General features: G+C 41.9%; 1 protein-coding gene across 2 annotated transcripts in view; it reads left to right on the forward strand.

The window, feature by feature from the left end:
* Positions 1-9,363: 9,363 nt before the first annotated feature.
* The window catches only part of prex1 (phosphatidylinositol-3,4,5-trisphosphate-dependent Rac exchange factor 1), a 245,354-nt gene continuing 237,676 nt past the window's right edge, over positions 9,364-17,041 (forward strand). The window contains exon 1 of one of the 2 annotated variants that reach the window (XM_061985632.2): positions 9,364-9,873. In XM_061985632.2, the coding sequence (XP_061841616.1) occupies positions 9,733-9,873 (141 nt within the window). In that variant the 5' untranslated portion in view covers positions 9,364-9,732. The remainder of the gene's footprint in view (positions 9,874-17,041) is intronic. The other variant, XM_061985633.2, reaches the window with a different exon arrangement.

Genomic DNA, 17,041 nt, shown 5'->3' on the forward strand with positions numbered 1-17,041 from the left:
GCTTTTATCAATTACGCCAAATAGCGAAAGTGAAACCGCTTCTATCAAGACATGATCTTGAGAAATTAATCCACGCTTTTATCTCGACTCGTCTTGATTATTGCAATGCCCTGTATGTAGGCATTAGCCAGGCCTCCCTCGCCCGCCTGCAGCTCGTGCAGAACTCTGCTGCTCGTCTGCTAACACAGACCCGCAGACGTGAGCACATCACCCCTATTTTAGCGTCCCTTCACTGGCTCCCTGTGCGTTACCGAATACATTTTAAACTCCTTTTATTTGTTTTTAAATGTCTAAACAACCTCGCGCCAACCTATCTCTCCGACCTCCTTCAGCCTTACTGCCCCAACCGATCCTTAAGATCAGCCGATCAGCTGCTGTTGACGGTCCCTGACACAAGGCTGAAGCTTAGAGGTGACAGAGCTTTCGCCGTTGCTGCTCCCAAGCTCTGGAACGACCTACCCCTAAGTGTTAGACAAGCCTCCTCTCTTCCTGTTTTTAAATCTCTCTTAAAAACATACTTTTATTCCATGGCTTTTAACACTGAGTGATATCCATCCTGCAATTGCGCCCCATAATACACCTGCTGTGATCCTGTTTTTATGTTTTTATGTTTTTATTAATTCTATTTTAATTATTTGTTTTTTATCGTGTTCTGTTTGTGTTGTGTTGTGTTTGCTCGGTACTCGTTTTATCTTTTAACCTGCTCATTGTACAGCACTTTGGCTACCCCTGTGGTAAATTTTAAATGTGCTTTATAAATAAAGTTGATTTGATTTGATTTGATATAAAAGGTCCATGAGTATTTTTTACATCAGATTCCTAAAAACAGCATGTCGCTCCCGTTATATAAAATGTCCATGAGGAGCATTTTTATAACAGATTCCTAAAAACAGCAGACTGCTGATGTCTGATTTTTGGCAAGTGTTTTGCAGCAGACTCCTAAAAACAGCAGATCACTTTTGTTTTGTAGATCTTTGACAAGTATTTTTGCTACACATTCCTAAAAACAGCAGAACGCTCCTGAGAATATATTTGATAAGCATTTTTACAGCAGATTCCTAAAAACAGCAACTCAATGAATTTCAACAGATCCCACAGAAGACCTTTGGCAAGCGTTTTTGCAGCAGATGCTTAAAAACAGCAGATCGCTTCTGTTTTGTAGATCTTTCAAGCGTTTTTGCAACACATTCCCAAAAATACCCAAATGTTTTCTGTCATATAGAATACCTTTGAGTGCTCCTGTTATGTATGACTAGCATTTTTATAACAGATTCCAGTAAACAGCAGAGCGCTCCTGTTTTATAAAATATATTTCAAGAGCATTTATGCTGCAGATTCCTAAAAACAGCAACGCACCTCTTTTACGAAAGGTCAATGACGAGCATTTTTACAACAGGTTGCTAATAACAGCAGAGCGTTTCTGTACAAGAAATATTTTTAAAGAGCATTTCACAACAGATTCCTAAAAACAGCAGACCGCTCCTGTCTCATAAAATATATTTGAATGTTATTTTTTACAAAAGATTCCTAAAAACAGCAGTTCTCCTGTCCGATAAAAGTTAAACGATAGTTTTTGCACAAGATTCTCAAAAACCACAGCGCGCTTCAATGACATAAAAGTCTATGACTAATGGTTTTATAAAGCAATCTTAAAAACAGCAGAGTACTTATGTTATATGAAAGATTGACAGCAAGCTTTCTTACAGCAGATTCCCACAAACAGCAGATTGTTATGCAGATCTTTGACGAGAATTTTTGCAACAAATTCCTAAAAACAGTATAGTGCTCCTGTACTATAGATAATAAGCATTTTTACAGCACATTTCTTCTGTTATGTAGATCTTTGACAAACATTTTTGCAACATATTCCTAAAAACAGCAGTGTTTCAGTAACAGAAAGGTATTTCCCAGATGTTTTACAGCAGATTCCTAAAAACAGCAAAGTGTTTCAGTAACATAAAAGGTATGTCACTGATGTTTTTACAGAATATTCCCAAAAACTGTAGATTGCTTCTGTTATGTAGATATTTGACAAGCATTTATGCAACACATTCCTAAAAACCGCAGAGTGTTTTAGTAACATAAAAGGTATTTCACTGGTGTTTTTAGAGCAGATTCCCAAAAACAGCAGAGTGCCCGATAGGTCTTTTTCATGCATTTTTTGCATAAGAGTTTCAAAAAAAGTTAAGTGCTCCAGTCTTGTAAAATATCTCTGACAAGCATTTATGCAACATATTCCTAAAAACGGCAGATTGCTTCTGTTATGTAGGTCTTTGACAAGCATTTTTGCAACAAATTCCTTTAAACAGCAGAATATTTCAGTAACATAAAAGGTATTTCACAGGTGTTTTCACAGCAGATTCCTAAAAACAGCAGATTGCTGCTGTTATGTCGATCTTTGACAAGCATTTTTGCAACATATTCCTAAAATCAGCAGTGTTCAGTAACATAAAATGTATTTTACTGAAAGGTATTTTACTGGTGTTTTTACAGCAGATTCCTAAAAACAGCAGTGTTTCACTAACATAAAAGGTATGTCACTGGTGTTTTTACAGAAGATTCCTAAAAACAGCAGATTGCTTCCGTTATGTAGATCTTTGAAAAGCATTTTTTGCAACAGATTCTTAAAAACAACAGTGTTTCAGTAACATAGAAGTTATCACTGGTGTTTTTAGAGCAGATTCCTAAAAACAACAGATTGCTTCTGTTATGTAGATATTTGACAATCATTTGTGCAACAAATTCCTAAAAACAGCAGAGTGATTCAGTAACATAAAAGGTATTTCACTGATGTTTTTAGAGCAGATTCCCAAAAACATTAGAGTGCCCGACAGGTCTTTTTCATGCATTTTTTGCAGAAAATTTTCAAAAACGGTTAAGCGCTCCTGTCTTGTAAAATATCTCTGACAAGCATTTATGCAACAGATTCCTAAAAACAGCAGATTGCTTCTGTTATGTAGATCTTTGACAAGCATTTTTGCAACAAATTCCTAAAAACAGCAGAGTGTTTCAGTAACATAAAAGGTATTTCACAGGTGTTTTCACAGCAGATTCCTAAAAACAGCAGATTGCTGCTGTTATGTCGATCTTTGACAAGCATTTTTGCAACATATTCCTAAAATCAGCAGTGTTCAGTAACATAAAATGTATTTTACTGAAAGGTATTTTACTGGTGTTTTTACAGCAGATTCCTAAAAACAGCAGTGTTTCACTAACATAAAAGGTATGTCACTGGTGTTTTTACAGAAGATTCCTAAAAACAGCAGATTGCTTCCGTTATGTAGATCTTTGAAAAGCATTTTTTGCAACAGATTCTTAAAAACAACAGTGTTTCAGTAACATAGAAGTTATCACTGGTGTTTTTAGAGCAGATTCCTAAAAACAACAGATTGCTTCTGTTATGTAGATATTTGACAATCATTTGTGCAACAAATTCCTAAAAACAGCAGAGTGATTCAGTAACATAAAAGGTATTTCACTGATGTTTTTAGAGCAGATTCCCAAAAACATTAGAGTGCCCGACAGGTCTTTTTCATGCATTTTTTGCAGAAAATTTTCAAAAACGGTTAAGCGCTCCTGTCTTGTAAAATATCTCTGACAAGCATTTATGCAACAGATTCCTAAAAACAGCAGATTGCTTCTGTTATGTAGATCTTTGACAAGCATTTTTGCAACAAATTCCTAAAAACAGCAGAGTGTTTCAGTAACATAAAAGGTATTTCACTGGTGTTTTCACAGCAGATTCCTAAAAACAGCAGATTGCTGCTGTTATGTTGATCTTTGACAAGCATTTTTGCAACAGATTCCTAAAAACAGCAGTGTTCAGTAATATAAAATATATTTACTGAAAGGTATTTTACTGGTGTTTTTACAGCAGATTTCTAAAAACAGCAGAGTGTTTCACTAACATAAAAGGTATGTCACTGGTGTATTTACAGAAGATTCCTAAAAACAGCAGATTGCTTTCGTTATGTAGATCTTTGACAAGCATTTTTGCAACAGATTCCTAAAAACAGCAGTGTTTCAGTAACATAAAAGGTATCACTGGTGTTTTTAGAGCAGATTCCTAAAAACAACAGATTGCTTCTGTTATGTAGATATTTGACAAGCATTTGTGCAACAAATTCCTAAAAACAGCAGAGTGATTCAGTAACATAAAAGGTATTTCACTGATGTTTTTAGAGCAGATTCCCAAAAACATTAGAGTGCCCGACAGGTCTTTTTCATGCATTTTTTGCAGAAAATTTTCAAAAACGGTTAAGCGCTCCTGTCTTGTAAAATATCTCTGACAAGCATTTATGCAACAGATTCCTAAAAACAGCAGATTGCTTCTGTTATGTAGATCTTTGACAAGCATTTTTGCAACAAATTCCTAAAAACAGCAGAGTGTTTCAGTAACATAAAAGGTATTTCACTGGTGTTTTCACAGCAGATTCCTAAAAACAGCAGATTGCTGCTGTTATGTTGATCTTTGACAAGCATTTTTGCAACAGATTCCTAAAAACAGCAGTGTTCAGTAACATAAAATATATTTACTGAAAGGTATTTTACTGGTGTTTTTACAGCAGATTTCTAAAAACAGCAGAGTGTTTCACTAACATAAAAGGTATGTCACTGGTGTTTTTACAGAAGATTCCTAAAAACAGCAGATTGCTATCGTTATGTAGATCTTTGACAAGCATTTTTGCAACAGATTCGTAAAAACAGCAGTGTTTCAGTAACATAAAAGGTATCACTGGTGTTTTTAGAGCAGATTCCTAAAAACAGCAGATTGCTTCTGTTATTTAGATATTTGACAAGCATTTGTGCAACAAATTCCTAAAAACAGCAGAGTGTTTCAGTAACATAAAAGGTATTTCACTGGGGTTTTCACAGCAGATTTCTAAAAACAGCAGATTGCTGCTGTTATGTTGATCTTTGACAAGCATTTTTGCAACAGATTCCTAAAAACAGCAGTGTTCAGTAACATAAAATATATTTTACTGAAAGGTATTTTACTGGTGTTTTTACAGCAGATTCCTAAAAACAGCAGAGTGTTTCACCAACATAAAAGGTATGTCACTGGTGTATTTACAGAAGATTCCTAAAAACAGCAGATTGCTTTCGTTATGTAGATCTTTGACAAGCATTTTTGCAACAGATTCCTAAAAACAGCAGTGTTTCAGTAACATAAAAGGTATCACTGGTGTTTTTAGAGCAGATTCCTAAAAACAACAGATTGCTTCTGTTATGTAGATATTTGACAAGCATTTGTGCAACAAATTCCTAAAAACAGCAGAGTGATTCAGTAACATAAAAGGTATTTCACTGGTGTTTTTAGAGCAGATTCCCCAAAACAGCAGAGTTTAGGATAGGATAGGTCTTTGTCATGCATTTTTTGCAGAAGATTTTCAAAAACAGCTAAGTGCTCCTGTCTTGTAAAATATCTCTGACAAGCATTTATGCAACAGATTCCTAAAAACAGCAGAGGGCTCCAATTAAGGTCTTTGCTGTTGTTGTTTCTGTTACAAAAACATTGGTCAGTAATATGAAAAGATCCACAAAGAGTGTTTTTGCAGCCGATTCTAAAAACGGCAAAGAGCTCCTATTTGATAGATGATTTTTGTTCTGTTGCGTAGACGATCTTTGCTTAATGTTCTTGCACTGGGTCCAGAAAACCACAGAATGAGGATTTTATTGCACAATGATTGTTTTACTGTTTTTAGGAATAAACACAATTAGTGCTGCTTGAGGCAAGAAGGTAGACAAAGTCAAGGTTAACATTTGAGGAGAAAATTGGCGATGGCAACTTATTGCCACCAGAGGGCAGTCTCGCCCCAAATACAATATGACACGCATGATGACATGGTTTCAGAACTCGACCAGGTCTGCGACTTTGTACAAGAAGAACCCAAGTGAGACATGGAAGATGAAATAAAAATATGATGGCACAAAGTCAACATTTCATACAAAGGAGTTTTTAGGTGTCCTGTGCTCCTGTCACATAAACGATCTTTGACTAGCATTTTCGCACTAGAAAACAACAGATCGCTCCTGTCAAATAGAAGCTCTTTGACTAGAGTTATAAGTGGCAGATTGTCAAATAGAGGATCTTTGACTATTGTTTTTTGTTGTATGGCTTTTTAACAGCAGCAGAGCGATCCTGTCGAATGGAAGATCTTTGACTAGTGCTTGTTGCTCTAGATTGTTAAAAACAACAGAGCACTCCTCCATCCATCCATCCATTTTTTACTGCTTGTTCCTTCACTGGGGGGGTGCTGTAGCCTATCTCAGCTGCATTCGGGCAGAAGCCCTCCTGTTAAACAAATTATCTTTGACTAGTGTTTTGTGCTGTAGATTGTTAGAAACAACAGAGCACTCCTGTCAAATATAGAATATTTGACTAGTCTTTGTGCAGTGGATTGTTAGAAACAACAGAGCAGTCATGTTCAAATAGAGGATCCAACACAGCGCTCTTGTGAAGTAGATGATCTTTGAGGAGTGTTTTTTTTACTGTAAATTGTTAAAAACAACAGAGCGCTCCTATCGAATAGATGACAACCTTTTTTAGAAGTCGTTTTTGTTGTTGTTGTAGATTAACAGAGTGTCTTGTTGAATAGATGATCTTTGAGTAGTGTTTTTGCTGTAAATTGTTAAACAGAGCGCTCCTATCGAATAGATGACCTTCGAGTAGTGTTTTGTTTTGTTGAAGATTTTTAACAGTGCTCTGTGTCAAATAGATGATCTTTGAGTAATGTGTTTTTGTTGTAGCTTGTTAACATCTACAGTGTCTGGTTAAATAGAGGATCTTTGTTTTTGTTTTTTTCCTTTAAATTGTTAACCGAGCGTCTTGTCGAATATAGGATCTTTGAGTAATGTATTTTGTTGTAAAATGTGAACACAGAGCGTCCTGTCGCATAGATGGTCTTTGAGTAGTGTTTTCTGCTGTAGATATTTAACAACAGAGCCTCTTGTCGAATAGATGATCTTTGAGTCTTGTTCTCTGCTGTAGATATTTAATAACAGAGTGTCTTGTCGAATAGATGATCTTTAAGCAGTATTTTTATGCTGTTGATCTTTAACAGATCGTCTTGTCAAATAGAGGATGTTTGAGTAGTGTTTTCTGCTGTAGGTCTTTAACAACAACAGAGCGTCTTGTCGAATAGACGATCTTTGAGTCGTGTTTTGTGCTGTAGGTCTTTAATAACAACAGAGCGTCTTGTCGAATAGAGGATCTATGCGTCGTGTTTTCTGCTGTAGATCTTTAACAACAAAGCGTCTTGTTGAATAGTTGATTTTTGAGTCTTGTTTTCTGCTGTAGATCTTTAACAACAACAGAGTGTCTTGTCAAATAGAGGATCTTTGAGTTGTATTTTCTGCTGTAGATCTTTAACAACAACAGAGCGTCTTGTCGAATAGAGGATCTTTGAGTCGTGTTTTCTGCTGTAGCTCTTCAACAACTGAGCATTTTGTCGAATAGAGGATCTTTGAGTAGTGTTTTCTGCTGTGTCAACAACAACAACAGTGTCTTGTCAAATAGATGATCTTTGAGTCGTGTTTTGTGCTGTAGGTCTTTCACAACGACAGAGCGTCTTGTTGAATAGAGGATCGATGCGTTGTGTTTTCTGCTGTAGATCTTTAACAACATCAGAGCATCTTGTCGAATAGATGATCTTTGAATCGTGTTTTCTGCTGTAGATCTTTAACAACAACAGAGCGTCTTGTCAAACAGAGGATCTTTGAGTGGTTTTCTGCTGTAGATCTTTAACAACAACAGAGCGTCTTGTCGAATAGAGGATCTTTGAGTCGTGTTTTCTGCTGTAGCTCATTAACAACAACTGAGCATTTTGTCGAATAGAGGATCTTTGAGTAGTGTTTTCTGCTATAGAGCTTTAACAACAACAGTGCCTTGTCAAATAGATGATCTTTGAGTTGTGTTTTGTGCTGTAGGTCTTTAACAACAACAGAGCGTTTTGTCGAATAGATGATCTTTGAATCGTGTTTTCTGCTGTAGATCTTTAACAACAACAGAGCATCTTGTCAAATAGATGATCTTTGAGTAGTGTTTTCTGCTGTAGATATCTAAAAACAACAGAGTGTCTTGTCGAATAGATTATCTTTGAGTCGTGTTTTCTGGTGTAGATATTTAACAACAACAGAGCGTCTTTTCGAATACATGATCGTCTTGTCCAATAGAGGCTCTTTGAGTCGTGTTTTCTGCTGTAGATCTTTAACAACAACAGGGCGTCTTGTCAAATAGAAGATCTTTGAGTCGTGTTTTCTGCTGTAGATATCTAACAACAACAGAGCGTCTTGTCGAATAGAGTACCTTTGAGTCATATTTTCTGCTGTAGGTATTTAACAACAACAGAGCTTCTTGTCGAAAAGAGGATCTATGCGATGTGTTTTCTGCTGTAGATCTTTAACAACAACAACAGAGCGTCTTGTCGAATACAGGATCTTTGAGTCGTGTTTTCTGCTGTTGCTCTTTAACAACCAACTGAGCATCTTGTCGAATAGAGGATCTTTGAGTCGTGTTTTCTGCTGTAGATATCTAACAACAACAGAGTGTCTTGTCGAATAGATTATCTTTGAGTCGTGTTTTCTGGTGTAGATATTTAACAACAGCAGAGCGTCTTTTCGAATACATGATCGTCTTGTCCAATAGAGGCTCTTTGAGTTGTGTTTTCTGCTGTAGATATTTAACAAAAACAGAGCGTCTTGTCAAATAGAAGATCTTTGAGTCATGTTTTCTGCTGTAGATATCTAACAACAACAGAGCGTCTTGTCGAATAGATTACCTTTGAGTCATGTTTTCTGCTGTAGGTCTTTAACAACAGAGCGTCTTGTCGAATAGAGGATGTTTGAGTTGTGTTTTGTGCTGTAGGTCTTTAACAACAACAACAGAACGTCTTGACGAAAAGAGGATCTATGCGATGTGATTTCTGCTGTAGATCTTTAACAACAACAACAGAGCGTCTTGTCGAATAGAGGATTTTTGAGTCGTGTTTTGTGCTGTAGCTCTTTAACAACCGACTGAGCATCTTGTCGAATAGATGATCTTTGAATCGTTTTTTCTGCTGTAGATCTTTAATAACAACAGAGCGTCTTGTCAAATAGAGGATCATTGAGTAGTGTTTTCTGCTGTAGATATCTAACAACAACAGAGTGTCTTGTCGTATAGATTATCTTTGAGTCGTGTTATCTGGTGTAGATATTTAACAACAACAGAGCATATTTTCGAATACATGATCTTTGAGGTGTGTTTTCTGCTGTAGATAATTGACAACAACAGAACATCTTGTCAAATAGAAGATCTTTGAGTCGTGTTTTGTGCTGTAGGTCTTTAACAACAACAAAGCGTCTTGCCGAATAGAGGATCTATGCGATGTGTTTTCTGCTGTAGATCTTTAACAACAACAGAGCTTCTTGTCGAACAATAGATGATCTTCACCACTAGAGGCCCCTGCCTGCCTGCCTGCCTGCCTGAGAGTGAATGGAGCAGCTCCTCCTCCGTGTCAGCTGTTGCTGGTGTTCGTGTTCGTGTTAGTCGTGTTGCTTCTCACACAAGCGGACTTGTCCACTCTCGCTATCAGAGCTTCACGACGCGAGGCGAGCATCTTGCCCCACCAAGTGGATCTTTTCTCTCCCTGGGTGGATTATTGGAGATGGACTAAGGGAGAACCCGGGGCGGATCCTCGGCGTGAGAAGACGACTTCCCCCAGCTCTTTGTGGCGTGGTTGGGGGCAGACCATGGAGGAGCAAGACGCGCACCTGGAGACCACGCACGCCGTCAATGAGTCGGACCGACAGCAGCGACTCCGCTTGTGTGTTCTGAACGAGATGCTGAACACGGAGAGAGATTACGTGCGGACTTTGTTGTTCCTTCAGTCGGTAAGTTTGACTTCAACGCTCACTTTCTCCAAACACACGCTCGTCCCGAACTCCCGCCGCCGTTCTCTCCATTCTATTGCTCCCTTTTAAAACCTCTAAAGAAGTCTCCCTGCTCGCCGTAGAAGGTTCCCCGTAAATATATCAACTGTCCTCTTCCATTCGGCGCGATTTATTTAACCGAAAAACGATTAAATCCACATTTTAGCATGACATGTTGATGTTGTAGTAACGTGGCGCCTCGCGGTGGTAAAACAGCCAGATTCTCAATGGAGTTTGTAATGGATGACCTCCCATCTTTGGCAGTTTTGGTGTTCCAGGTGTGCTGCTGCTCACCTGTCAGGTGCTGGAAATGCTGCTCACCTGTCAGGTCAGGTGTTGCTGCCATAAGAACGAGCTCCATTCACACCTGCGCGCTCAGCTTACATACATAATTATTCATGAGGTTATGGAAAATAAAACCAACTTTTAGCTCCTCTTTGCTCATTTATTTTCATGTTTTGTTTTTAAGTTATTTATTTATTTATTTATTTATTTATTGTAAATTTAATGTCATTTTATTTTTTTAAATGTTGTGCTGCTACAGTTTATTTTTATTTAATTTATTTGTAGTTCAATTGAATCAATTAATTTATTTAATTAAACAATTAGTCACGTTTGCTAACTTCCTTCCTGCAGACGCTTGTATCCTTGATGTTGTCTTATATTCTTCACTCTATAGAGGATCTTTGATGAGCCTTTTGCCGCATGTTCCCAGAAACTACAGAGCGCTCTTGTCATATACATTATCTAAAAAATGAGGGTTTTCTAAATCATAATTTAATTTTTTTTTTTTTTTTTTTGTCATTTAAAAATACAATCATGTGTGCTTACGGACTGTATCCCTGCAGACTGTATTGCTCCATATTGATATATAATGTAGGAACCATAAATATTAATAACAGAAAGAAACAACCCTTTTGTGCGAATGAGTGTAAATGGGGGAAGGAGGGAAGTTTTTTGGGTTGGTGCACTAATTGTAAGTGTATCTTGTGTTTTTTATGTTGATTTAATAAAAAAAAAAAATAAATAAAAAAATAAAAAATAAAAAAAAAAATATATATATATATATATATATATATATATATATATATATATATATTTTTTTTTTTAATTAATATATATTTTTTTTTTTATTTCTTGTGCGGCCCGGTACCAATCAATCCACGGACCGGTACTGGGCCGTGGCCCGGTGGTTGGGGACCACTGCTTCATACAACAGGAGTGCTCTGTAGTGTTTGAGGATCTCTGATTGGTGTTTTTGTGGTATTTAATTTTAAACAGCAGAGTTCTCCTGGCATGTATAGGATCTTTGACTAGTATTTATGTGGTATTTCCTTAAAACAGATGAGCGATCCTGTCACATACAGGATCTTTGACTAGTTTTTGAAGTGGGTCCTTAAACACCTCAGAGTGCTCCTGTCATTTAGAAGATCTCTGATTAGTATTTAAAAACCAAGTACTTCAGTCATATATAGGCTCTTTGACTAGTATTTTGTGGTATTTAATTTAAATCAACAGACTGCTCCTGTCATATATAGGATCATTGACTGGCATTTGTGTGGTATTTCATTTAAAACAGCAGAGTGCTCCTGTCATATATATAGGATCTTTGACTGGTGTTTTTGAAGTAGGTAGGTCCTTAAACACCCCAGAGTGCTCCTGTCATAGAGATGATTACTGATTAGTATATAAAAACAACAGAGTGCTCCTGTTATATATAGGATCTTTGACTAGTAGTTTTATGGTATTTCCTCAGAAACAGATGAGCGCTCCTGTCATATATAGGATATTTGACTGGTGTTTTTCTGGTATTTCCTCAGAAACAGATGAGTGCTCCTGTCATATACAAGATCTGATTAGTATTTAAAAACAGCAGAGTGCTCCTGTCATATATAGGATCTCTGATTGGTGTTTTTGTGGTATTTTATTTAAATCAACACAGTGCTCCTGTCATATTTGGTGTCTTTGACTGGCGTTTGGGTGGTATTTCACTTAAAACAGAAGAGTGCTCCTGTAATATATGGGATCTTTGACTTGTATTTTTGTGGTATTTCCTTAAAACAGCAGAGTGCTCCTGTTATATATAAAAAGGTTGACTAGTATTTTTGTGGTGTTTTATTTAAAACAGCAGAGTGATCCTGTCATATATAGGATCTTTGACCAGTATTTCATGGTATTTCATTTAAAACAGCAGAATGGTCCTGTCATATATATAGAGGATCTTTGACTAGTATCTTTGTGGTATTTTCTTAACAGCAGAGTGCTCCTGTCATATATAGGATCTTTGAGTAGTATTTTGTGGTATTTCATTTAAAACAGCAGAGTTCTCCTGTCATATATAGGATCTTTGACCAGTATTTTGTGGTATTTCCATCCATCCATCCATTTTTTACCGCTTATTCCCTTTGGGGTCGCGGGGGGCACTGGAGCCTATCTCAGCGACAATCGGGCGGAAGGCGGGGTACACCCTGGACAAGTCGCCACCTCATCACAGGGCCTACACAGATAGACAGACAACATTCACACTCACATTCACACACTAGGGCCAATTTAGTGTTGCCAATCAACTTTCCCCAGGTGCATGTCTTTGGAGGTGGGAGGAAGCCGGAGTACCCGGAGGGAACCCACGCAGTAACGGGGAGAACATGCAAACTCCACACAGAAAGATCCCGAGGCCGGGATTGAACTCACGACTACTCAGGACCTTCGTATTGTGAGGCAGACGCACTAACCCCTCTTCCACCGTGCTGCCCTATTTAGTGGTATTTCATTTAATAATAATAATAATAATAATAATAATAATATATATAAATATATATATATATATATATCCATCTTCTTCCGCTTATTCGAGGTCGGGTCGCGGGGGCAGCAGCCTAAGCAGGGAAGCCCAGACTTCCCTCTCCCCAGCCACTTCGTCCAGCTCTTCCTGTGGGACCCCGAGGCGTTCCCAGGCCAGCCGGGAGACATAGTCTTCCCAACGTGTCCTGGGTCTTCCCCGCGGCCTTCTACCGGTCGGACGTGCCCTAAACACCTCCCTAGAGAGGCGTTCGGGTGGCATCCTGACCAGATGCCCGAACCACCTCATCTGGCTCCTCTCGATGTGGAGGAGCAGCGGCTTTACTTTGAGCTCCTCCCGGATGGCAGAGCTTCTCACCCTATCTCTAAGGGAGAGCCCCGCCACCCGGCGGAGGAAACTCATTTCGGCCGCTTGTACCCGTGATCTTGTCCTTTCGGTCATAACCCAAAGCTCATGACCATAGGTGAGGATGGGAACGTAGATCGACCGGTAAATTGAGAGTTTTGCCTTCCGGCTCAGCTCCTTCTTCACCACAACGGATCGATACAGCGTCCGCATTACTGAAGACGCCGCACCGATCCGCCTGTCGATCTCACGATCCACTCTTCCCTCACTCGTGAACAAGACTCCGAGGTACTTGAACTCCTCCACTTGGGGCAAGATCTCCTCCCCAACCCGGAGATGGCACTCCAATTTTCCGGGCGAGAACCATGGACTCGGACTTGGAGGTGCTGATTCTCATCCCAGTCGCTTCATACTCAGCTGCGAACCAATCCAGTGAGAGCGGAAGATCCTGGCCAGATGAAGCCATCAGGACCACATCATCTGCAAAAAGCAGAGACCTAATCCTGCAGCCACCAAACCAGATCCCCTCAACGCCTTGACTATGCCTAGAAATTCTGTCCATAAAAGTTATGAACAGAATCGGTGACAAAGGGCAGCCTTGGCGGAGTCCAACCCTCACTGGAAACGTGTCCGACTTACTACCGGCAATGCGGACCAAGCTCTGGCACTGATCATACAGGGAGCGGACTGCCACAATCAGACAGTCCGATACCCCATACTCTCTGAGCACTCCCCACAGGACTTCCCGAGGGACACGGTCGAATGCCTTCTCCAAGTCCACAAAACATATGTAGACTGGTTGGGCAAACTCCCATGCACCCTCAAGGACCCTGCCGAGAGTATAGAGCTGGTCCACAGTTCCACGACCAGGACGAAAACCACACTGTTCCTCCTGAATCCAAGGTTCGACTATTCGGCGTAGCCTCCTCTCCAGTACACCTGAATAGAACTTACCGGGAAGGCTGAGGAGTGTGATCCCACGATAGTTAGAACACACCCTCCGGTTCCCCTTTTTAAAGAGAGGAACCACCACCCCAGTCTGCCAATCCAGTGGTACCGCCCCCGATGTCCACGCGATGCTGCAGAGTCTTGTCAACCAAGACAGCCCCACAGCATCCAGAGCCTTAAGGAACTCCGGGCGGCTCTCATCCACCCCCGGGGCCTTGCCACCGAGGAGCTTTTTAACTACCTCAGCAACCTCAGCCCCAGAAATAGGAGAGCCCACCACAGACTCCCCAGGCACTGCTTCCTCATAGGAAGACGTGTTGGTGGGATTGAGGAGGTCTTCAAAGTATTCCCTCCACCGATCCACAACATCCGCAGTCGAGGTCAGCAGAACACCATCCTCGCCATACACGGTGTTGATAGTGCACTGCTTCCCCTTCCTGAGGCGGCGGATGGTGGTCCAGAATTGCTTCGAAGCCGTCCGGAAGTCGTTTTCCATGGCCTCACCGAACTCCTCCCATGTCCGAGTTTTTGCCTCTGCGACCGCTGAAGCCGCACACCGCTTGGCCTGTCAGTACCTGTCCGCTGCCTCAGGAGTCCTATGAGCCAAAAGAAGCCGATAGGACTCCTTCTTCAGCTTGACGGCATCCCTCACCGCCGGTGTCCACCAACGGGTTCTAGGATTACCGCCACGACAAACACCAACTACCTTGCGGCCACAGCTCCAATCAGCCGCCTCGACAATAGAGGCGCGGAACATGGTCCATTCGGACTCAATGTCCAGCACCTCCCTCGTGACATGTTCAAAGTTCTTCCGGAGGTGGGAATTGAAACTCTCTCTGATAGGAGACTCTACCAGACGTTCCCAGCAAACCCTCACAATGCGTTTGGGCCTGCCAGGTCTGTCCGGCATCCTCCCCCACCATCGCAGCCAACTCACCACCGGGTGGTGATCGGTAGAAAGCTCCGCCCCTCTCTTCACCCGAGTGTCCAAAACATAAGGCCGCAAATCCGATGTCACAACTACAAAGTCGATCATAGAACTGCGGCCTAGGGTGTCCTGGTGCCAAGTGCACATATGGACACCCTTATGTTTGAACATGGTGTCCGTTATGGACAATCTGTGACGGGCACAAAAGTCCAATAACAAAACACCGCTCGGGTTCAGATCCGGGCAGCCATTCTTCCCAATCACGCCTCTCCAGGTTTCACTGTCGCTGCCAACTTGAGCATTGAAGTCCCCCAGTAGAACGAGGGAATCACCCGGGGGAGCACTCTCAAGTACTCCCTCGAGTGAATCCAAAAAGGGTGGGTACTCTGAGCTGCGGTTTGGCGCGTAAGCGCAAACCACAGTCAGGACCCGTTCCCCAACCCGAAGGTGGAGGGAAGCTACCCTCTCGTCCACCGGGTTGAACTCCAATGTGCAGGCTCTGAGCCGGGGGGCAACAAGAATTGCCACCCCAGCCCGTCGCCTCACTGCCGGCAACGCCAGAGTGGAAGAGAGTCCAGCTCCTCTCGAGAGAACTGGTTCCAGAGCCCTTGGTGTGCGTCGAAGTGAGTCCGACTATATCTAGCCGGAACTTCGCCACCTCGCGCACTAGCTCAGGCTCCTTCGCCCCAGCGAGGTGACGTTCCACGTCCCAAGAGCTAGCTTCTGTAGCCGAGGATCGGACCGCCAAGTGCCCTGCCCTCGGCTGCCGCCCAGCTCACATCGCACCCGACCTCTATGACCCCTGCTATGGGTGGTGAGCCCATTGGAGGGGGGACCCACGTTGCCTCTTCGGGCTGTGCCTGGCCGGGCCCCATGGGGACAGGCCCGGCCACCAGGCGCTCGCCATCGTGCCCCACCTCCGGGCCTGGCTCCAGAGGGGGGCCCCGGTGACCCGCGTCCGGGCAAGGGAAATCTGGGTTCCTTGTTCGTTTTCTTCATAGAGGTCTTCGAGCTGCTCTTTGTCTGATCCCTCACCTAGGACCAGTTTGTCTTGGGAGACCCTACCAGGGGGCATGAAAGCCCCCGGACAACATAGCTCCTAGGATCATTGGGACACGCAAACTCCTCTACCACGTTAAGGTGGCAGCTCAGAGAGGATATATATATATATATATATACACACATATATATACACACATATATATACACATATATATATACACATATATATATATATATATATATATATATATATACACATATATATATATATATATATATATACACACATATATATATATATATATATATATATATATATATATATATATATATATATTAGAAATGCGCGGTTTGCGGGCACAACCGCGGAGTCCGCGGATTATCCGCGTATCGGGCGGATGAAATTTAAAAAAATTAGATTTTATCAGCGGGTTGGGTCGGGTCGGGCGATTGAAATTTTAAAAAATTAGATTTTAAATAGATTCAGGCGGGTGGCAGTTAAACCAATTCGGAAATATATATACATAGTTAAATGTTGTTACCCACATACGAAAAACGAGCAGGCACCTGCTGCATATGCCACAACAGAAGAAAAAAAAAAAAGAGATGGACACTTTTACGGAGCGGAGAAGGCCCCCGGCGCCTCGCCGGGGTCCGGGACCGAGGCCCCTTCCCCCGAGAGGGCCCCACCGGGAGCCGTAGCTGAGGCGATCCGCGAGAAGGGCCCGACGCACGTCCAGGGTCACCACCGCGCCCACCGCACCGACACCCCGCCTCGTCCGCCTTCGCCGCGGCCGGCGTCACGCGCAGCAGGTAAGCAGCTTACCTGCCCGCCACCCCCGTGGCCGGGGGCTCGTAACAGGGGTCACTCCGCGCGCTCCGCCCGCGCAGCTTACCTGCCCGCCACCCCTGTTGCCGGGGGCGCGTAACAGGGGTCACTCCGCGCGCAGTGCGCTCACGAAAGGGGTGGGGCTCACCCTGGTTGATATAGACAGCAGCTAGGACGGTGGCCATGGAAGTTGGAACCCGCTAAGGAGTGTGTAACAACCCACCTGCCGAATCAACTAGCCCTGAAAATGGATGGCGCTGGAGCGTCGGGCCCATAT

Source organism: Nerophis lumbriciformis, linkage group LG23, assembly GCF_033978685.3.
Source record: "Nerophis lumbriciformis linkage group LG23, RoL_Nlum_v2.1, whole genome shotgun sequence".
In the NCBI taxonomy this organism is placed as follows: Eukaryota; Metazoa; Chordata; class Actinopteri; order Syngnathiformes; family Syngnathidae; genus Nerophis; species Nerophis lumbriciformis.